Source organism: Topomyia yanbarensis, chromosome 3 (genome assembly GCF_030247195.1).
Source record: "Topomyia yanbarensis strain Yona2022 chromosome 3, ASM3024719v1, whole genome shotgun sequence".
Taxonomy (NCBI): domain Eukaryota; kingdom Metazoa; phylum Arthropoda; class Insecta; order Diptera; family Culicidae; genus Topomyia; species Topomyia yanbarensis.
Genome location: NC_080672.1, coordinates 70217614 through 70241844, shown reverse-complemented (window position 1 = coordinate 70241844; position 24231 = coordinate 70217614). Strand labels below are relative to the sequence as shown.

The 24231-nt window shown below is 37.5% G+C and overlaps 3 protein-coding genes across 3 annotated transcripts; 2 read left to right on the top strand and 1 right to left on the bottom strand.

The window, feature by feature from the left end:
- The first annotated feature begins 1026 nt into the window (after window positions 1-1026).
- LOC131686980 (uncharacterized) lies at window positions 1027-1669 on the top strand. Its single transcript, XM_058971017.1, has 2 exons — window positions 1027-1035; window positions 1097-1669. Exons 1-2 carry the CDS (start codon window positions 1027-1029, stop codon window positions 1667-1669), a joined length of 582 nt encoding a protein of 193 aa, XP_058827000.1.
- Window positions 1670-13987: 12318 nt separating this feature from the next.
- Window positions 13988-14535, bottom strand: LOC131686979 (cuticle protein-like). The gene is made up of 2 exons (XM_058971016.1): window positions 14524-14535; window positions 13988-14458 (listed from the first exon to the last, which is right to left on the bottom strand). The coding sequence occupies exons 1-2, from the start codon at window positions 14533-14535 to the stop codon at window positions 13988-13990; spliced, it is 483 nt and encodes a 160-aa protein (XP_058826999.1).
- A 7936-nt stretch (window positions 14536-22471) lies between these two features.
- On the top strand, window positions 22472-23022 carry LOC131686978 (cuticle protein-like). Its single transcript, XM_058971015.1, has 2 exons — window positions 22472-22483; window positions 22549-23022. The coding sequence occupies exons 1-2, from the start codon at window positions 22472-22474 to the stop codon at window positions 23020-23022; spliced, it is 486 nt and encodes a 161-aa protein (XP_058826998.1).
- Window positions 23023-24231: the final 1209 nt, after the last annotated feature.

Below are 24231 nucleotides of genomic sequence, written 5' to 3'. Positions count from 1 at the left end.
CAGGACAATAGTATCAGCGGTGTAGCCTGGATCAACAAGACTAAATTGAGGATCATTCTGAGTATCGGCATAAAGTTGTATCTGAGTTTCTTTGGTGATCATGGGTACTTCAGCGTATCCTTCATCGCGATAGTGTTCGTTATCGGGAGCGCTACTCCCATAACTAGATATGGTGTTTGGACTTTGATACACAGCCACTGACGGAATGTATCTTTGAGCACTCGGTGACGGATATGTACGAGTTATGGTGCTATAACTGACTGCAGCCGGGACGGTCAATACTTGGGATTTCGCTGGAGTTTCAATCACTCGACCGCCGGCAAAGGCCAAAACGGTAAATACGGTAACAATCTGCAAACAAATTAATTTTTGTTGTTTATAGGTAAAGTGAAATACGTAATAATGGATCTTACGAATAATGACATTCTGGTTTGATGGATGCTACTGGAAAAGTACAACCAGAGTAACAGTACAGTTGCAAACTTATCGTTATTTATACCTAGAGCATTTCAATTTTCAATAGCTGTCACCTCGAAAAGTTGGGTTTCTGCTCCATTTCACTTATGTTTTTCTTTGTTTTGTCGTCTTTTTTGGTCGAAGAAGAGACAATTCCAAATTCAGAGAAGTGCGATCAATGATGGCATTAATGTTGTATAAGAGACGAAACGTGTTTTGGATCTGCTGCAATGGTGGCCCAGGTGTATTTTTGCTCCTTTTATTGGATCGGCCGTGTTGGTGTAATGAGTCGATTCAATTTCAAAATTACATCCTCTACATTAAACAGAAATAGCGAAAGGATGTGTTTCGTTTCGTCAAGGTTTTATACTCGCGAAAAAAATGAAAACTTTATTCTATATAGGGTTTGTTACGCGTCCAAACTGTTATGTGTATAACAATAATATCAATCAACGAATATACTTAGAAAGCCATAAAACCTGTTGTATAAATAACAAACTGCGAGCTTGTGTTCGTATCATTGTACCTACAACAGTCTCCACGTGCAAACCTCAAATAATAATTTCTAAAATGTTTCAAGTAAGCACATACTTCTACCATTCTGTCATTGCCCAAATAATAATTTAATTAAAATTTACAGCTTATTATTCTACTCGCCTCATTGATCTATGTCAATGCTGAAATCGTCGAGACGGTGCCAGCTGATAACCACTACAAGGCTGCCCCAATCGTACATTACGTGAAGACTCCAACCTACGGTTATTCCCATGCTGCACCTATGCTACCAGTCCATTCTCACGGGTATGCGACACCGGTTTACAGCACTCCGGAAGCTGCCCGATACTACGCCCCAATGGTATCCAATAAGAACAACGGTGGTTACTCTTGGTATCCCGTTCAACTGGCTACTACAACCATCGCTTTGACCCAACCTCAGGTCCATCGAAATGGATATGCCCACAACAGTGCTCGAATCATAGCTACCCATCCGATACCAACTGTTCGCGGGTATGCTATCCCAACCATGCAATCCTACGCCCAAAACTACGGTCCTGTTATATCGCATCAACATCACGGTAATAATCACTATTCTACCCCGCTGATAGCTACGACAGTCACTGTGACCCAACCTCAGCAGCAACAATTATACCAACAAAGCTTTGCTCCCGAATCTCATCAAAACCACAACACCTACGGCCATCACCTGCACTGATAGTTACCCACAGTTCGACCTATTACATGTGATAATCATCAGTATGATCAAATAGACGAACCTAGACCTTGAAATGTCGCACTTTATTATAAAACATTTCCCATTCCGTCCTGTATTCCGTCCTGTGTTCCGTCATGGAAAAAAAACAACTGATTTATAGCCACGACTTGCATGTTGCTTTAAAGTTCACCAACGAAAAATCGTGACCCAAACCACGTGAAATGATTGATGCGGTTATCTTTTTTTCTTTCGATCGGCCAGTCATTCATTGTTTATTTTTGAATGAACTCGAAGGAATGCGAGCCAAAAAAATGCCCTTGACGAAGATGGTAAAATATTTGAATTTACTGTCGGTTTGGTTATGCTTTTCCAGCGAGCGTTTGGCAGATTGATTATAAGCTAAATTAATTAATCAATAGTAACTAACTTGTCCTAAATTTATCGCCAAAGTCGTTAAATTTAGGACAATGACGGGTTCGAAGGAATTTGTGAACTATTAGGTTCCTTACTGATACAGTTAACCTCATCTTTCTTGACAGTTCACTTGTACCACAGCTCACAGAAACGAGGCTTGCTACTCCGCGAACTGACAGTTTTTGGTGACGTCATAGAAATCGTTGAGATAAACAAACGGATGTCTCGAAAGTTGATAATTAACTTTTTTTACATTTTAACGACATTCAATTAGCTAGAGATTACTGGGTAGGGAAAGTTATGAAACTTAGAGCCATAGTACTCAAGTGAGAGCAAGGATGTGAAGTAAACAGATCGGAAAACTAGAAGTGGCAGAGTCATTAGAACAGGCTTAATATCGTACGGGCTTAATCTTTGTCTTCTGTTAATGAGGGTCGAGCTTAGGCAGAATAACTACGAATCACCCGAGTTCACTAACATGTGTCCTGATAGACACGTTTACCTTTATCATACGCATAGTTTAACAAACATAACACTCGAAAACAATGCTTCATCCGCATTAGCGATCATTTTAAATACATTTGTAGTTGGAAAAAGAGCTGCAAATTTTGAACAGGTTGTTTAGAACTTGAAGGACAGACAAATCTCAAATCATGGCCTACTATGTTCAATTCGCAGTTGTTCGTTTACATCGTTCATTCCGAGCTGCTCAATCGTTTTCCATTCTTTTTCAATTTCGTTGGCCCTATGAATATCTCTCTACTGGGATATTGAAAAACTACTCAGAACATACTTCTTACTTCTCATGTAAGCTTGAAACCGCAAAACATATCAACACTTAACATAAACTGGTCTTTACAGAGCAGACGACAACTTTGGTTGGTGAATGAAAAAGCATCAATTTGATATGAAGACTTGCGGTGTAGTTACGAAAATCTTTCCATCTTTAAGGTGAATGATTAAGGGAGGCTTTGAATTTGAATCATGGTTGGGTTTGATTGAACTGAAAGTTGGCAATTGAAAATGAAAATTTTGGACCACTGGTTGGGACTGTGCCAGTATTTGCGATGATGGTGCCACTGACATATGAACAAGTATGCGGTGAATAGACCACTAGTGAAAAATTGTACCCAAGCCTGAGCGGTAACACTGTCGCAAACGACTGTTTGGGACCGTGTATAAAATGTGGAGCTAGTGTTCTGGGAAAATGAGCGGATCGATATTTTTAGAGGAATTTTCTCATAGTGTTATATCTGTTAGTCTGTGGGTTAACTGTGTCAGTAAAGAACCTAATATTAAGGCTCAAGTTACCTCAAGGCTTGGTAGTATGCGTAAGAAAAATTGTGTTCAGCTTTGCCACCAGATTATCCATTTAAACCTTTTCAAAACTCTAAAAGAAGAATATCAGTCGATTTATTAGATCATCACGATTCAATTCATGCAAAATACCTGCTGGAAAAACCATCGGCTTAGCTAGATGGTGCTTTTGAAAAAGTGGCTGTGATTTTTTATCACACTACCACACCGAGCTGGGGTACGCAACACAACTACGCAATGAAAAAACCACAGCCACTTTTTCAAAAGCACCATTTAGCTAAGCCGATGGTTTTTCCAGCAGGTATTTTGCATGAATTGAATCGTGATGATCTAATAAATCGACTGATATTCTTCTTTTAGAGTTTTAAAAAGGTTTAAATGGATAATCCGGTGGGAAAGCTGAACACAAATTTTCCTACGCACACTACCAAGCGTTCAATTCTAACACATGCTTAAAAAAGGTAACTTGAACCTTAAAGCACGTTTTAACTCGTAGTGTGAACGTAGTATTAAGGCGCTTCATGTGGTGTTGAAAAACGATAGTAGGCTTTGAATAAAACGAACGCACTATTTCTTGCTGCTGAAAATTTCTTCAAAAGCCGAAATTTGATAAAATTGTCTTGCGGCTGTGCCGAGATCTGTACACTGTTCAAATGCCGAGGTAGCAAAGTGTTGTGCTGAAGATTTGAAATACGAAAAATTCACACGGAAAGAAAATTGTATCCAACTCAAGGTCCGCACCCCGAAGGAAAACAATCTGACAGACGTTTCCAGTTAATCTGCGGATCAAATGCGGAGCAAACCAGCAAAAAGTTGATACACCACCCGGTCAAGATTACAGATAAGATTTCCAAATTTCCTTATCTTTTAGTGATACACCTAGTAACCTTTTTGCTTAAAATCTCTGAAGCGAAACCCGATCGCTCTAATTTTTCTAAAATTCATATAAAAAACTGTTTCGAGATTGTACATTGTTTATTACGATTCAGTGCAATTCAGCTTCAACCAAACATTATTTTCAATGACCATATCAGCCGTTTTTTTGTTTCTCTAACATTTGAAAAGGGGAATTCAACTGTAAAATATCAAACCATGTTACATGGCATATAATCTCATAGGTTTGCGCTTGTTAATGATTAGGAAAAAAAATGTGCGCTTCTTTTTTGTTCGAAAAAATACCTTCACCGAAGGAACCAAGAATAATAACATTGAAAAATTATATCAACATAACATAGTTATTAAGGAGGGCATCTGGTGTAAAGTGCTCAAACCGAAAGTTCTATTTTGAAGGCATGGCAACAATGGATATTTTGTGTAATGTCTCTATTTATACATGCATCATTCAATGTAATCTATTTATACATGCATTGTTCACGAAAAAAAAATCAGTCACGCAGAGCCAGTAGACGTCCAACCATTTCCACGTCGGGGAGCGCCGCGGCGATATAAGAAATTCAATAAAATTTGTAAAACTTAGACTTGTAGTTACTCGATGAAAAAAGCAGATAGAAAAAACTTCTAATTTCGGAAAATGGTTTCATGAAAACCGAATAACCTCAAATTTTACTGAAAATTCACTCACTTTCTTCAAAATAATAGGGAGAAAAAAAATTATTCAGTTTTTTGTGGTTCATCATAAAAAAATAAAATAAATTCGTTGATTAGTTTTTGAGTTATCGTGTTCGCCACTTTGAAAAACGATGTTTCGAAAAGAACGCTATTACAGGGTGTCCCTTATCAAATTGTATCACAGAAAAAACGATGTGGAAAATTGAAAATTTGGGTAGATGTAGTTTGGAGTGTATTGTTTACACTGAATTTTTATCGCTGTCAGTTTTTCTAAAACTTGCCGATAGATTGAAATCTTCATGTGTTTTGGCAAATACGCGCAAGAAATGCATGGTTGTTTAAAACAAAAGAAGTTCAGCGAAGTGGCCACCGAGATTTCGGAAGACTATTCTAAAGGTTCAATAGTAACAACTAAATTGATAAAAAAGAAACCGATTTTTTGCCCACTACACCAGATACCTCCCTTAATACGTTCAACATTAATTTGGAGTTGTAGGTTTATTCCATCCGACACACCACACATGGATGGTGAGTGGGAGTGTCTCGTGCAATCTGTTAAGGTGGCAGTAATGAGTGTGTAGCCCCTCGACTTGCTCAGTGGGTATATGCTCTATGCTATGGGTATTAATCACTTGCTTCACCTGTACTCTCCAGGTCACTCATTCGACAACGGGAACAGATGAAAACGGGTTCATCGATCAACGTTCACACCCGAGGGGGAATGCCAATTCACTGATCCTAAAATAAAAGATAAATGCTCAAAAGCGGCTATGAACGACCAGTTTCCAGGACACCACCCAATGATGACGCTTGAAACTCCTTTACGAGTACGGAAATACACGAAGTGGACAAACTAATGTATAGGTGTTAAATTGGGCTCAGTGTTTTGCAAAGAACATTACAAATTTATTCGCCATACACGGCTTTAAAATTAAGTTCGACGTCACTGAGGTACTTGCAGTTTACGGTTCTGGCAGCTACGACATCGGTGGCTACGACGGGTACCCGGAGCGATTGCTGGAGCAGTTGGCTGGTGGTGAACTTGGCTAGTGATGGTGGTGGTTAGTAGTGGTGGTGGTTTCTGATGGTTATAATGGCTGGCGACGGTTTCTTTCTGCACTATTCAGGAGTCTGTTTGAAATGGCTAGTATTCATTAGTTTCCATTCTGCAATATCCGGAAGTTCGACGGATGACTCCAAATGGATTTTACTCTTTTTCGGTTTAGGCGTGGATGAGTAGCTTTTAGGCTGACTCACACCCGTACAAAATGGCTATGGATAATGCCAAAATGGTTATGGCGACCCGGGGAAGAAATTCTCCGTAATGTGTTCCGGCCCAAACATAATAGGTCCGCTGGGGGACCTTCCCAACGAATTAGTACCAGTGAGCCATAATTTTACCTCATATATACATGCTCTTGAGCAGGTTAACTAAATTACCTATTAATAATGGTATTGTAGCCTAAATGTGATGAATGAAGTTTATTTTTCTCCTTTCAGCGGAATCTATCAAAAAACCTTTTATTAACACTTTTCCTACTATGTTTGCTCTTTATTTTTACCAAATACTGTCTACTTTACACTTTCTACTTCTACTTGATCTATTCTAATCATCAATCTTCGCGTATCACCTGAACCTGCAATGAAACACACATTTAACAATGATACACTCTATATTCTAACGATACTACTTTACAATATTTCAACGAGAGCACGGCGCGCACTTCTATCTCGCTGGATGGTTGAGAACGAAAAGAGGTCGAACAAATCATTTGCTGAGCTAAGGCTATAGAACTACGGTCAAATACGATCGGATATTTGACATGAAAGGTTGTCATTGGCAACACTTCTACTGGCTGCAACGTCGATTGATGGTTTGTTGTGCGACATTATTCGCTCAAACCGATGCGACCGGTATACCTAGCATGTATCCGTGAGCGATCTTGCGTGAGTGATCCCTCCGTCCCAGACGAAACGTCAGACTTGGCGGGCTATCACTCACACAACTTGATATAATACCCAGGGTAGAAATTAGCATGCGTGAACCACGTGTAATATTTCATTGTGGCGAAGCCGACAATAAACGGTGCAACCAACGGTTACACGTGTTAAATAAAAAATGGGAATGATTTCAATAACTTTCTGCAATTAAAGTAAAGAGCGTAATTTTTTTTTCTCTCCAACAGAATTGCTCTCTGGACTCCCTAAAAATGGGTGACATGTTTCTTTTCGCTCGGGTGCTGTCAGTTCAATCGAAGATGGCGTCGAAACAGTAAGCACTCCTCGAGCGTGTTTTACGGTTTTACGACACGCATGGTCATCGTGGAAAAAAGTTTACGGTGGACCACATTCGAGAAGAAAACGTGAACGTGAGTACAGTTTACCGGATCCTGGCATCCCTGAGCATGGAGCGGAAGGCCGGTAGCGGTCATCCGCCGAAGATAATGAAAAAGAAGAAGGAATTGTTGAAAAAGCTTTTCGACAACAAGGAGGAGACGAGTTTGCGTGACGACGGCCGAAAATATCACTGCTCCCATACCTTGATTCACCGAACCCTCAAGATGGAGGACATCATCTGTCGGAAGAAGAGTCGGTCCCCCGAGTACACGGACGAGCAGATAGCGATCGTGAAATCGCAGTGCCGGTGGATGACGAAGAACTACCGTGGGACGTCGCTCGTGCTGGAGGACGCTTTACTTTCCGCTCTCGAAGACCCACATTCCAAGAAATGACAGCTACTATACCAGCGATAAGTCGGCCGCACCCCCTGAAGTAAAATATAAGTTTAAGCATCAAAGTTATGTTGTACAACGCCATATCGGATAGAGCCGTGGTTCAAGCCGAGCGGTCTGGCCAAGTACATCTTCTGGCCGGATAAGGCGTCTTCCCAATTCTCCAAGATGAGGCTAGAGTATCTTGAGCAGAAGAAGATACCTGACCAACTTGCCCCAGTGCCGTCCCATTGAGGATTTTTTTCGGCTCCCTCAGCGTTCTAGTGTACAAAAATAATTGGCGGGCCAAGGATACGAAGCAGTTGACCACCAGGATACGGGATTATATCCGGAAAACGGAAGTCAGCGTCGTCCAGCGCTCTTGTAAGAGCATCGCGACTAAGTAGCGTCGTATGGCTGACCAGGCTTCTACAATATTCATTGTCGTTTTTTGAAGAATAAACATTCTTGAGCGTTTTTTCAAAACGTCATATCTGCAATGAGTTACTCTCTTTGTTTACTTTCTCTTTCGATTTTTGCGGCGTCACTATAACACTTTTCACTTATTTTACAGTACAGATCGAAAGACGGTGGTTTTACCTAGCATATTATGCAAAGAGTTGAGGGATAAATGTTGAAATGACCGAATTATTAACAGAAGAGAAAGTAAACAAAGAGAGTAATACTACGTTCACACTACGAGTTAAACACGTTTTAAGGCTATCTTGATGGCATTTTTCTTGTTGCTAATTATTATAACATGTTTTAACTCTGTAATGTGAACATGGTATAACTCATTGCAGATATGACGTTTTGAAAAAACGCTCAAGCATTATGTTTTTAATAAAAAGTTTGTTTTTTGATTTTTAACTACATGACTGAAAAAACTCTTAATTTTCATTGAACAGTGGCAAAGTTTACACTAAAAAGGGTCAAATACATCCAAGCCATTTTTAACACGATTTGGTAGTAAGCGAGTTTTCGATTCCTGGAATTTCAAACTCGCAAAAAAATTGTGATTTTCTAGGTTATTTTAATTAGCATTCGATATATATTCTCCACTAGAAAACACTCTAAATAAACACAAAAAGGTGCAGGTTCCTGGCTAATTGACTTAATTTGGTAACAGAATAAAATTTTCTTGTCTTGGTAAATTGGAGCTAAAATTGATGAATGCATTTCTTTTAGAATCATCAGCGAGGGGAGAGGATAGTTGCAAAAGCTACATTGTATATGCCTGAGTAGTTCGTATGGTCTCAAATATCTTTGGGTTCATAATCATATGGTGCATGCATGCGTCTTTTTGATTCAGTCATGATTCCGCGGGAGCAAGTAGTTCAATGGATGCCAGATGTACATTTATTAGTACATCAACTAAGTAGATCAGTAGACATTCAACAACGGTTAAAACAAATGCAGAAAATCTTGTGAATTTCATACCATGGAGAAATCCATCAAATAATTCATTCCACCAGCCATTGGTCATGAAGAAATGCCGGAGGTCCCTCATTTACCCAAAATAGCAAAGCAGTCGCTAGTGGCACTTAGCAATTAATAATAGAAATCTATCGACCAAGCCTTCCGGCCATTTTTTTGTGCCGTTGAGTTAACCCGAATGTTTTATATCACTTTGTTTTGACATTTACTATTAGTATAGAAAATCGCGCGCCTGAATTAATGAAACATTTTAAACGACCTTCGCAACGTGTTCTTTTGTGGAGCCAAGTTAACCTGATAATAAATTCGATTGTTTAGTTTGACATCGATGATACAGGAAGTTTGAAAATCGGACGCGAAATTGGCAATGATTTATTGTTCATAATTATCTAGACAAAACTAACTACAATTCATGTTATGTGTGTCATTGCCAATTTTCTATTCATTCTAAAGTATGCGCAACGTAACTTTTAACGAGAAATTCTAAAATGCTGAATTTGGACTGCGGTTTTAGGATAGCGAAATTCTAACATAGCAATCTGTTTGACTTCGAGTGTTTGCTCATTGCAACAATCTACTGAATGCCGATATATCCGGTAGGTCTGAAAGTAAGCTAAACTGGTATTTAGTCTTTATACGAGTGCCATGATGGATGAAAATGAGTGTTAAATACTAGCAACATACAGCCGCGGGTTACACATTCCAATTCATCAACGGAGCATTACGAATAAAGACATCATGTAAGTTTGTAAAACCGATTTTACTAATTGCATTTACTCGTTCATTAATCATATGCCCATTCGGCCACATGCCAGGACAGTCAGCAAGTATTAGGGCAATGAGTTTGACTGTTTGTTAATCGCATCACTTCTCATTTAGTTACATCAACTATTCCACTCCAAATAACACGAAGTAGTGCCCTGCAGTAGCACAAATTCAAAGCATTCCGTGCGCCCTTTCAGCTCCGTAAGTTCAGACATAATCGGACAGGTCGTGCTACCAATAACCCTAGCTAGCGTGCTATCATGCGTACAACTTTGTTTCAATCTTTCAACCCGACCGACCGACCGGCCGAGCGAGGCTGTGGCAACAAACATTAAACATATAATATTGCAGCTTAGCTCCAGCAAAAGCAGATCAAGCATCAAGACGGCAAAATGGTCCACTTGTGGTGATACACCAAAGACAACCTAGCATATAACCGACCCATAGCGACGAGGGCTGTGACTATGCGCAAATGCAAAAGCACTCTCGAAAGTTCAAGGTGAAGACGGGTTACTTGATTTCTTCTACTCCTGCCGGAGTTTGTCCTTTCTGAGAGAACGATCTACTTAAGATTATGTGCCACTTTCTGTCCGGTTGGAAGCAAGTCGAGCTGCAATGAGATGTGAAGTGTGTTCTGTGCTATGCGGGGGTTCGTCGCTTTTTCGGTTTGCAGTTCATTAATGTCTCATTAGAGTGGCTCGCGTTTGTATGGATTTTTTTTAAATGATTTAAGCTAGTGGGCACAGCATTGTTTAAGTTCTTTTTGTGGTCCCAAATGTCTTTGCAAAATTTGGGAGCCATTGGTCGCTCCCCGGATTTGCGCATTGCGTTTAAAGTTTCTCGAATTCGACTAATTTGTTTTATTCATTTACTTTATTTGAACCATTTTTGCCTTTACTTTCATTCCATCTACTCATTCTTTTAGTTTATTAATCTCATATATTTTTGTCGATTTGTTTATTTTATGCGTTTTTAATATTGAACTAATTTTAAATATATAATCATTTTATTTTGATATTTTATTTAGTTCAGTATACGTTATATCCATATTGTTCAATTAAGTTCATTTTATTCATTTCACCTATTTTATTCGTTCCATACTTTGGATGCATTCTGATCAGTTTATTCATTCAATGCATTTAACTTATTTTATTCACAGCTTTTATTTTGAAATGAAATGGATCATCCATATTTTCCAGTTGATTCAATTTATTCAGTTTCTTCATTTGAATATTCTTACTATTTTTTATTCATTAATGTTAATCATTTCATCCATTTAATTCATTTTATTTATCTTATTTGTTTTAGCTTTTTTATGTTGATTATAGAGGTTTTAACCTTAAGGTAATTTAAAGAAAGGTTAAAGGGGTTAAAGAAATCTCTTTTTGGAAAAATCTCTATGTGCGGAGTTGGGAATCGAACCCAGGTGAACTGCGAACAAGGCAATCGATTTACCAACTACGCTATGCCCGTCCCCGATTACTTGTTTTAGTCACATTATTCATTTTATTAATCTTTATCTTGATCTTATGAGGCTTATTCATTTTATTCATTCTATTTATTTTATTTGTTTTAGCAATTATTTCTATTATTTATTTTATTTAATTTATTCATTTTTCATTTTGCTTATGTTTCGTTTTTTATTCAATTCATTTATTTAATTAATTTCATTTGCTTGATTCATTTTATTACTTTCATTCATTTCATTCATATTGTTCATTTAATAATTCTAATAATTTAACTAAGCTCATAAATTTAAACGCATCTAGTAATTGTATTTACAATATCAATTCTATTAATTATTTAAACAAAATTCGCTTGATTAATTTAATTAATGTAATTAATTTAATTCGTTTAATTATTTTCATTTGTTTAATTCATTTATTCAATTACATTTATTTAATTCACGCAATTCATCTAATTCATTTTAATAATTTAATGCATTTTATTCAATTAATTATTTTATCAAATTTATTCATTTTATTCATTTCATTTATTTATTTATTTATAAAACAGTTATTTAGTTTATTCAATTCATCCATTAAATTTATCATTCGTTATATTCACTTTATAATTTTTCAATTTCATTAATAGTGTTCATTTTATTCATTTAGTTCATACAAATAATTGAATTGGTTTAATTGATTTCATTCATTTGATTCATTAATTCAATTAATTTATTTAATTCAATTTCATTTACTAAATTCATTTAACCGTTTCATGCCCAACTTTTTTCGGTGGTATCAAGAAACACGAAAAGCCTTTTTTCATAAAGAAAGGTGCGTCCCTCGCAGTGCTAGAAGCTGCTCAATTTTTACCTTTCAATGCTTAATACAATTCTCCTAGAATATTTACAATAGTCCAATTAGGTGGAAAACGTAGCCAAAGACAGTCTAAATTGATAAGTTTTATCATTTTTCATGAATATTGCAACATAAGGAAGATATATGAAAAAATCATTTTCTGACGTCAACGCAAACTGTCCCTGGCAGCACTGCTCCATCGGAATCCAGTCAGAATAATTGCAATAACTTCAGTTCTAGAGATGATCCTTGGACCTGTTAATACTCAAATGAAAGGCAATAGTCACATTCATTGGACTTCCTTGTTTTTGTGAGCAAATCTTGCCTCATTCAAAAGTTATAGCTGTTTAAAAACGTTGCTGTCCACAAACAACATGGGCATGAATGGGTTAATGAATTTAATACATTAACTTTATTGAATTAATTTAATTGATTTTATGCATTTTATTCATTGTATTCATTCTATTCCTTTTGTTAACTTTATTCGTTTCATTGTCTTTTAAGTTCATGCGTTTTACTCAGTTTCTACATTTCATTAATATTATTGATTCTATTCAGTCATTTCTTTTGCTTATTTCATCCAATTTGGTAATTTGATTCAGATTAAACCGGGTTATTAATTTTGTTACTTTTTTGAACGTTTTTAATTTTTTATTTAATGAGCTAAACTACTTTGGTTTATTTATTTAATTAATTTGATTTAAATTAATCATTCTACTAATCTTATAAATTGGAAAACTTTTTATCATTTTTTGCTTCACAATTTTTTTATATTTCATTTTTTATTGATTTTCTGTAATTTATTCGGTTTATTAGAGGTTAGACTATAATGTGTGTCCATCATACCTCTAGTTGTGTGATTACATCGCCAGAGTTCTATAAAATAATGAATAACCCAACAGTAATGCCCAAAATATACCCTTCATTTTGAATGTCTATATTCTAGTAAAAACAGAAAAAGTAGATTCTGCTGGAAGAACCAACTATTCACTTATAAGCAGATATTTAGACCAGCAATGCCGTATGCAGTGTCTAGAATAGAATATTTAGAAGAAAATATGAAATAATTTTGAGCGGCCAAAATACTCATTAATGGTACTGAAAACACTACTTTGCATGACGCCAATACTAAGAATTTCAAGCGAGATTCGTTTATAATAATTCTAGCAAGCAGATTTATCACCAATAGATAAGGAGAGTGGTATGAATCAATTTACTACTATGTTATATTTTCTCCCAAGCAAAAAAAATTGGGTGCAAACCAATTTTTCTCCACTGCGGAAAAAATTTAGTAAAACCACATTTGGGCATAAAGAGTATAAATAAATTAGTTATGAAATTTGCGCTTCGTTTTCATCTCATCAGAATCAGACACTAACTTAGTGACAGGACTAAGCTAACACCGGATTGACCCTAGCTCCAAAAAACGGAGAAACAACTTGTGCTCCTGAGCATCAAATTTGCTATAAATAGCAATTAAAAGTTAATAGAGATACAATAAATATATCCACACGTTTAAGAAATAAAACATCATGAAATGTGAGAGAATGAGACGATTTTAGGCATGCATAATGATTTAATGGCAAATATTTCATGGATTCTGATGATCCACCGTTACACTTCCACCCCTATTTCGAACACGCTATTATACGGATTCTCTTTCATCGCGGATTCTTTTTTACACATAAAACACTTTTGGAGTAATTTTGACCCAAATGATCTTTTGTAAATTAGTTATGTTTTCACCGATAAAAATTTATTATTCCGTATCGCAGTACATCACTCAAGCAAAAAGCTCATTTTTAGTGAGCATACGAGTACACTGCCTTATTATGGTTTATGTAAGAATTTGTGTAGCTGGTGGCACCATAAATCGGTTGGGAGGCGAACAGCGGTGCCGCATGTGTGTTGATAGCAGCCGGTTGTGCTAGAGTGTAGGTCTTCGCAACTAACGGGATGTCGTACGACGAATATCCGTAACTTTTCTTGTTGTAAGCTAAGGCAGGTGCATAACTTTGCGAATATGCTAATGCTGGGGTCGTGGCATATGTTTTGGTCATTGGTGCTACTGCATAGGACACGACCGGAGCTGCTGCGTAGCCGTGGGAAATTGGGCCGCTATGGACGTAGTCGTACTGAGCAGGACTTGCGTAGGATAAATGGACGGCTGGTTGAGCGGCGTACGAAGTGCACGCTAATTGAGCGGCGTAGCTGGAAGGTTGACCAACATAACCAGCACTGACGGAGGCAAGGATGGCGAAAATCACGGCTACCTGTTGATGATAAAAATGTCAGTTTGGTGAAAATGATGGAAGGTGTCCCATTTCGAAGAAATTACCTTGAAAGACATCTTTATGTTTAATTGTATGTATTATCTGACTAAAGACTGAACACTCAATGATGCCTCACCAATGATTGCTTCTAATATTTATATCAAAATAATAGTCACAAGACTGTCACCAATCGTTCGCCAAAAATGCTGTTTAATTTTTCGGCATTTTTAATTGTCCTTGCCAAATGGATTTAATGTTCAACGCTATTTATTACATATAAGCGTGAACCGTAATCTATCCACATGTCGGTCGTTCCTCTGTCATGCTTCATTGAGAATAAGGCTGTAACTTTCAATCGCCCGTGTCTACAAACGTGTGTTTGGAGGCATCCTATAAATTTTTTTGTTGCTCTTTGAAATTGACTTTTTGGAATCTTTCACAATCAATCGTTTGCTCCATGACCTATAATTTTCATAAGTCGGTTTTGTTCCAGCATTTTCTACCTAAATATACATATGCGCCATTTTTTACCCAGTAAGTAGGTTAATTTTGAGGTAAAGGGATCAGTACAAATAATCACTAGTCGAGCTCGCCGCTAGATTTACAATGCATGATTATACATGGTGTCATGTTTTGCTGTTTACGGTGCTTTTCACCTTAATACGTTCGGTATCTTTCCACTTCCAATTCCTGAGAGATTGCTACGGTAGATGGTGAGAATATTACAGTTTCTTGTGACTTATATATGATATTCTTAGTGGTAAATTATGGCACATCGGCGGTACATTTATAATACATTTATTGTACTTTTTTGTACTTGTAATTCATATTCTAATGGTATTTTTATGGCATTAATTGATTTTATTTAGTGTGCGGTTATGGATTTGTTTTTGTCAAACTCCTAAGATAATGTCTCATCTATTTCTCAGTGAATTCTTTACCGATCTTTACAAACTTTTTTTAAAAGAAGATAGGACACTCCCAATAACTGCTTTTGAATTTTATTCAGGTCGGACTTTTGGTTTCGGAGTTATAGGTTGGTTAGGAAGGTCACATAGGAATTTTTCATATAAAGCGTTACAATCGTAATATATCAGAGGTGTAAAATCTACTGAAATAGACATCAAATTACTTCGCTTTGCAGATCTAGATCACTGAAGGAAAATTAATGATGCTTTTAACTTACCGTCTACTATCGACAATTCCGTAAGTTTTGGGACTCGGACATATTCCAAAATTAAAGTTACATCGGTTATTCGGCGTTGACTGAACCGATTTTCACAAACCAAGTATCAAATAGAAGGTGTAGCATACGGTTGTTGCCTCCTTTTCCCTTACTTTTCCGAAGTCTCATTAGTCACATTGACCACCACAACAAACTTACATCAGTTTCTCTAATATGGTTGGGCCGATTTTCACAAAATTAGTCTCATAAGAAGGTAATATTATCCCAAAATGCTATAAAATTTCGTACGTATCGGTTATATAATTCTGGAAATACAGACTGCATCGTCCGGTCACATATTAAATTCCCATAAAAGCCGAAACAAGACGTGAAATTTCATAAGTAGGATTCGTATTTTTGATACCTTGAAAGAAATTGACGAAAATTGACTTTTTTGAAGTTTTGCTCATTCTTGCCTTTCTCATATAGAAAGGTTATGCAATAATTAAAAATGTGTCAACCTATCTCGGTCGGGTGGGTCGAGTGTCCTATTCGACTCAGTTCGTCGAGATCGGAAAAAGTCTGTATGTATGTGTACATGCGTTTTTTATCGAGGGAGAATCTTCAAAAGAGACCACTACCGACTTGGCCGTGGTACTGTCGGATTCTTACTGCAGCTCTTTCTCCAGCAAGCCTATCGACTAAACTTTAACCCCTCGTATCTCCGTATCCTCTTCCTACCGGGACCACCATTAGGTATTACTTCGGGAGGGAATTGTACTTTTTATTTTATTATTTAAAAAAAAAATCTTCTGTTATTTTAAATTGTTTTAATTTGTTTTTCTTTTTTTCCAATCTACTTACAGATTGCTGGGTTACCGGTCCACTGGCGATTGCCGTAGCGAACGACGTGAGCCTACTTTTTGGGTGCTAAATTGGTGCTCGTTTCTACGCTGCGCTGGAGATCCGACTGAATTAGTTTCACTGCCATTAGCTCCTAGTTGCACTTGAACCCGTTGGCCCCTCTGCGTGCGTTGTGTCTGGTCACTATTCAACCCTCGCTGAGTAGCAAAACGATCCCGAAACCGTCGCGAACTTCAGAACCCGTCGAAACGTTAACCGATCTGGAGATGCCGAAAAACTTCGCATCCCATCACAGCACAATTTTTCAACGACTTGAAGCTATCGCGTTTGCTATCTTCTTTGAGCCCACTGGACCTCTGTATACGTTGAGCCAGCTTGCTGGCAAGCCCTCGCTGCGTAGCCGGTCCACATACGACCGTCGCCCGCGCTGGAATCTTTCGGGACGGGAACCGGACGGGGAGGAGCCATGCTCCGGTATTTCTTCGACGACACACCGGACGAAAGGGTGACACCGCGTGACCGAACCGATGTACGTACTGTTCGAAACATGACCAAACAGGAACGGCGGCCGATAGAAGGTTACTTCACCCTGTCTCCTATTTACCCAGATCGAGAGGACCGGCATGAATCTGTGAGTCAACATTCCTTTTTCACCCAGCTGTTTCAGTGCCCACTTCGCGACTATGACGTGCTCCCCGACAGTGATTTCTGCTCGCTACAGCACTTTGCAGTTGCTAACAATTAGTACCTCCGTTTTGTGGTGGGCTATCTGCAACTTCTCCCCTTGCATCCAGTTTCCAATCCTGTCGATCGCCTCTATCGCCAATATATCCACCTCTTCTGGCATCTCTCCCAGTACTGTTAGTACGATGTCGCCCGCGAACTCATCTATATATACTCGATCTATACTCCTCTAGGTAGCTTAAGCGTCAGCACGCCGTTTTGTGTGTATGTATTTTTCTCAGAGATGGATGAACCTATTTGCACAAACTTAGATACAACCTTACTATCGGCTGCTATTGAATTTTGTGTCGATCGGAATTCCGCTTCCAGAGTTACGGGTTTAAGAGTGCGCCCACACAGCTATTTTCCATGTAAACTGGTGCTACTATGATATCAAAATGATGCGAACTTTTTTAATCGGGTGCAATATTACTTGGATTTGCCAATCTAGATCACAAATGACAATCCAAAGTCACTTGGACCACACCAGGACCTACAATGGTTCCTGAGCCCGTAGAGGCAGGAACTGTTCAAAGCAATCTCGAAATTTTTTTGACGAACATTGACATAAGGTTTCTGGCTAAGTTTTAAGATAGCTATAATTTTTACTCTTTATTGAAACTCTTGTCCTCCATCTTGTAAATAGAATTGTATCCCTAGTTTTAAGATATCTGTGAAATTTCTCATAAATATTTGTTCCCCCTTTTGTGTACTAAACTATATTGTTAGTTTTAAGATAACTATAAAATATTTCGTAAAATACTATTACTCCCCCTCTTGTATATTAAACTGAATCCCTTGTTTTAAAATTTTCCATAAAAAAATCTTTTGGCCCTCTCTTGTATATTGAATCTTATTTCTAGTCTAAAGATAGCTGTAAACTTTCTTTTCTTTTGTAAAAAAAAATATTTCAACATTGCAACCTCCTAGTTTTAAGATATCCAAAATGTAAAAACAAAAGAATTTGGCACCGCCAAGCTAACGCATTTGTGCCTATCAAATAAACGAAATGAATAAAAAAATAAGGTTTCTGGATTTGAACAGGGGAGTAGCGAGGGGTATACGACGAGGGGTTACCGTGCCCCACACTGATCAACCACCGCCCTTTAAACTCCCCTTAAATTACGCCTGATTATACCTCACTCAAACCAACACACCATCAATCCCTACACAGGCACAAGTGCACCAATAGGTGTATTAAAAGAGGGTTTTTCACTGATAACCTGGGCCTAAAATTCTCATACCCTTCCAATGAACGATGAAACCCACTGGAATCATCTTCGTCGTTTTGCTGCCTCCTTCGTTACTAAATACAAAATACAAATACAAAAGCAAAACAAAATAGACAAAGCCGGCTTTTTCTTTCGATTGAAGTAGCGATTTTCGTTTCCTTATGACAATACGAAAATTCAATCTCGTTTGAATTTAGCAATAAATTTTTTTAGCAATTTTGATTCTCATTTTAATTTTCATTAAATGAAATTATTGCAATGTGCATCATAGAACTGCAACCAGAACGCAACAAACACAGGGAATATACACACCAATAGTTCTTCATTCGTCCAATATCATCGCTAGCTCGCAATTCCACGAAATCGAACAACGACAAGTAAATATCGTTAATAGTGTATTTTCGTTCGCGCAGTACTATGTTCAATATCGAAGGGTCAAATGTCGCTCTCAATCTCAAAGCTAAAACGAGTCTGCGGAGGAAATAATGAAATTGAATTTACACGTATGGTTTGTCGTAGGCCCTTGTCTCATTTTCGTTTTCGCAAAGTTCTGGTGCTCTAGAAAGTGCATAGTGTCGCTGTCTCCTCATTTTCATCCAATTTTTTTTAAAAGAACATTTTTCGACTCTGCTGATAACCGACATACAAATCAAGTTTACAATGTATTTACATACTAAATAAAACTGTTAATTCCAAATTCTATCGGCAAGTAACAACTTGTCACTAGTCGGCGCTACGATTGGTCAGCAATTGCTATACGGACCTTGTATGCAAACTTGGATACAATGAAAGATATCAATTAGAAGATCTTCTGATTGAAATCTTTAATACAATGGTGATTCACACATGCGAACCTGTGTGCGACGATGATTTTCAACATACTTTTTTTTTCAAATATTCAGGTTTTTCGGGAAAGTTTGTTCTAGCTTATATGTCTATTATCTGTGTTTTTATTGAATATTTATAGTTCTTTTGTGGTACTTTGATAGTGTTTTATAGCACTCTAATTGTATTTCTATACCTCATTTTATGGGTATTTTTATTATTCCTAATATTTTTGTATATTGGAGTCTTTATGGTGTTTTATGACACATTCACATTATTCGTTAGTACTTTTTCATTTTTTATAAATGTTTTACGATTCTTCTATATGGTATGATCTGGTAAGTTTCTGGAGCTTTAGGGATATTTTGTGGCATTTCCGGGATATTGCATGGTATTTTTATGTTACTTTTAAGATATTTTAAAAATATTTTATGGACATTCAGTAGTGTATCTGTGGAACGACAGCATTTTAAGAAGACTTTTGATATATTTTTATGGCATTTTTATATTTCTATTGTTCTGTTGTGGTGCTATATAATGCATAAATGGTTCTTTGTCGTATTTATATATTGTTTCCATGGTATTTTTATGGCATTTTTATCGTACTTTGATGGTTTCAAAGTCGCTATTATAGTATGTTGATGAATCTGTATAAATCGATTCTACCCTATTATTTGGAGGCATAATACGAATGGCTCCCCAAATGATGGCTCCCCAAATGAGCAGCCGCTCTTGCTGGAAGAAGATTTCGCTAGAGTTTCGGGAGGTGTTGCACGAAATACAACGGCGCGAGTGCCGCAGGGTTAGTGAAATTTTGTGACATGTTCGTTAAACTTTTATAGTATTTTGAATATTTGTGGTATATTTGAAGTATTATTATGAAGTCTTTAAATTTTTTTGACGGTGATTATTATTTTAATGGAGCTGTTGTGATATTTTTGTTATTATTGATTTTCGGCTTTAACCTCCAGGGTCATTCTCCTTTTTTGAAAATTATTTAAGTTTCAATGATACAATTTAATTTATAATTCATGAAAGATAAAAAATAATAATAAACAAATATTTGTAGTCCTCTATCCTGGATGCACTTCTTTCCCCTCTTTGTGTTAATTTTCTTTCTCGGTGGTGAGTAATGGTCAGGTTTACTCTCTGCTGCTTGCTGATCGTTCCGTCTGCCTTCTCCCTCGTTCGTGTTTGCGTCTTCGTCAATGGAACAGCTTTGGTTTTCGCTGTTAGATGTTTCGTGCTTTTTGTGCTTTCGAGTGACTCTGGTCGTCTTCTTTTTGGTTATTACTTCCGTAGGTATGTTAGTATCTGAGTGGCCTCGTTTGTGGAGCTAGCGTCAATTCGGCGCTAGCTTAGTCCTGTCCCCTGGATTCTGATGAGATGAAGTCGAAACGCTAATTCTATAACTAATCTCCGTCCGTAGTGGAAAACAGTTTTTACCTAAAGTTTCCTTCACGAAGGAGAAATGTAGCATAGCGAATCTTTCGCTATGTCAAACCAAATATTTCGATTTCACTACAGTTCTCATCAGCCATCCTTTTCTTACAGGATATCACGCAGGGCTAAGGGTTTGCTTAACCTTCCGGAGGTCGCGTTAATTGCTCACTGAAGGAGTAGCTGCTGGTGTTCTAAAACGATTTCGCTAGATTTTCAGAGTGGCATGCACTCAGTGCACTAACGCGAGTGACGGAAGGTTAAAATCGTGTTTTCATTTTTGGAGCTAGCGTTGTGGTACTTTCACAACAGAATCACAAAAATACAAAAATGCGATGCCAATATAGCAAAAACCTTCTAAAAATGCCATCGTGCCACAGAAACACTAACGAAGACCCGTAAAACATTTTAAAAATATATTAAATGTAATATAAAATTACCTTAAATATCCCTAAAACATCACAAAAATCTCAGAAGAGTACCAGAAATAGCATACCTCATAGAAGAATCATACAATTTTCATAAAAGTACCAAAAATCAATGTAAATTTCCCACTAGGCATCATAAAGTATCCAGAATATAAAAATACATCATACATGTACAATATAAATATAAAGAACTACAAAAGTCTTAACATCTTCATAAATATACAATATAACTAACAAACATAAAACATATCACAAAAGCACCATAAAAATATTGTGCAAAAATAACAACAGCCCCCTAATGAAAATAAAAGCTTGTAAAATACCATAAAATACCATAAGAACATGAAGTACACGTAATAAGAAGTACAATCAATATACCATAAAAGTACAGCCGAGGTGTCATAAAATACCACTAAGGATCATATCTCGACAAACATATGATTACAGCTTAAAAGCCAACTGTCAAAATTCTCTTTGAAAGAAAATTCTGGACAAACCGTTACTCATCAATCATAGAAGTTGGTAGTAAACAAAAGAGAAAATTTTTCTCTTTCGTTAACTGCTGCAAACTGTGCTTAGCCAGTAACGGTTTGTCTGGAATTTCCTTTCAAAGAGAATTTTGACAGTTGGCTTTTAAGCCGTAATCATATGTTTGTCGAGATATCTAATACACGTCACATGAAACAGTAAGAGTTCCACCATCTACCGTAGCAATCTCTCCTAAATTGGAAATGGTAAGATAGCGAAGCGAATTAAAATGAAGGTCAAAATCATTTCAAAGCACCATAAATAATGAAGCATGACACCATTTATACCTTATCGTGCATTGTAAATCGATGGGCGGATTCGAATAGTAACCCTTTACCTCAAAATTAACCTACTTATTGGGTACAAAAATGGTGCATATATCTAGGAAAGGAATATTTTAATAATACCGATTTATGAAAAATGTAGATCATAGAGCAAAAGATTGAAAGTGAAAGGTGAAGGTGAAATTTCCAAAAGTCAATTTCAAAGTGCAGCAGAAATTGTTTATAGGATACCTGCAAATACACTTTTGAAAGTTACAGCCTTATTCTCAATCAAGCATGACCGCGGAACGACCAACATGTGGATAGATTACGGTTCACGCTTATATGCAATAAATAGCGTTAAACATTAAATCCATTTGGCAAGGACAACGGAAAATGCCGAAAAATTAAACAGCATTTTTGGCGAACGATTGGAGAGAGACTTGTGACTATTAATTTTATATAAATATTAGAAGCAATCATTGGTGAGGCATCATTGAGTGTCCAGTCTTTAGCCAGACAATACATATAAATTAAACATAAAAATGTCTTTCAAGGTAATTTCTTCGAAATAGAACACTTTTTACATTTATCACCTAATTGGTATTTTTATCATCAACAGGTAGCCGTGATTTTCGCCATCCTTGCCTCCGTCAGGGCTGGTTATGTTGGCCAACCTTCCAGCTACGCCGCTCCATTAGCGTACACTTCGTACGCCGCTCAACCAGCCGTACAGTTATCCTACGCAAGTCCTGCTCAGTACGATTACGTCCAAAGCGGCCCAATTTCCCACAGCTACGCAGCAGCTCCGGTCGTGTCCTATGCAGTAGCACTAATGACCAAAACGTATGCCGCTTCCCCAGCACTAGCATATTCGCAAAGTTATGCACCTGCCTTAACTTACAATCAGAAAAGTTACGGATATTCGTCGTACGACATCCCGTTAGTTGCGAAGACCTACACTCTAGCGCAACCGGCGGCTGCTATCAACACACATGCGGCACCACTGTTCGCCTCCCAACCGATTTATGGCGGCACCAGCTACACCAGCTCTTACATTAACCAGAATAAGCCATTGTACTCTTATGCTCACTAAAGAGGAGCTTCTTCCTTGAATGATGTACTGTGATACTGAATAAAAAAGTTTCATTGGTGTGAACATGGCCGTAAGTTTGATGTTAATTCTGCGAATATTCCTGAGACTGTCCTGTATGCAGAGACTTCGCGGTTGAAACAAAAGGTGTTTTTTGTAAAGGGATTGTAGTGCTAAAGACTTTCCTGTTTTATATGAAATAATCCTTTGATTAGTTATTCTTGAATTTATAATTATAATAAGAATTGCAAGCAGTCCTTTTCCGCCACTTGGGGACGAGTTGTTCCTCTAATTGGTTCAGCTGTCCGCCAATGGTTCAATGAGAAAAATAAGCGAGCTAATTCCAAACATGCATACAAGTATGTAGCAAACTCGATTTAATTTTTCAAGAGGCGCATCACTGTTTACTGGGGCGTATCATTCCGGTACGTACAGACGTGACCTACAGTTTAGAAAAATAATTGCCTGCGATCTTTCACACCGCCGGAGAAAAAAAAACAAAACGAATCCGATATTTTTTACGCTACGCCCAATTCGCACGCTTATTTATTTATTTCTCTGGCCTTATGGATGTACAACCAACACACACTTCTCACTCACGAATTTTGTAGCAAATTAGATTAAGAGTATGAGTAGCCCGCATCAGATGACCGCCAGAGATAGAAGGTGTTCGGATACCTGGCAATTTGTCGCGAGCGTGCACCTTTCCATGTTCCACAAGCAACACGCTTCGTCACTCTGCTGGCTGGGTTCTGCCTATGCTTTGCTTTGGTAGAGGCTGTGCGCTTTGGCAGTCATCATGATTAATTTGAAATAGCTTGTTCTATCAAAGCTGCCGAATATGCTACATAGTTTAACTAATTTTAACGACATATTTCCCACGTGTGTTCGGCAAGTGGGTGAGTACAAGTAAATCTAGCACGTCAGCAGGAGGTCTGCACAGCACGTAGGTACGATTACCAGCAGCGGCACCAACAGCACTTCAGCTGTCCCCCGAGCTAGCTAGCAGCGATATCGGTGGGATTGAATCGTTCCAATAGATTTTTTTGACACATGAATTGAATTTTGTTTAATATAATATTTATGAGTGCAGCTCGATGCTATCGGGTTGGAATGTGCCACAATGATAGGTACTTTTGCCTTGGACATGATCGTGAAACAGAAACAATCCATCAAAATAGAATCGTGTACCAGTCAATGGGGCCAAACCGG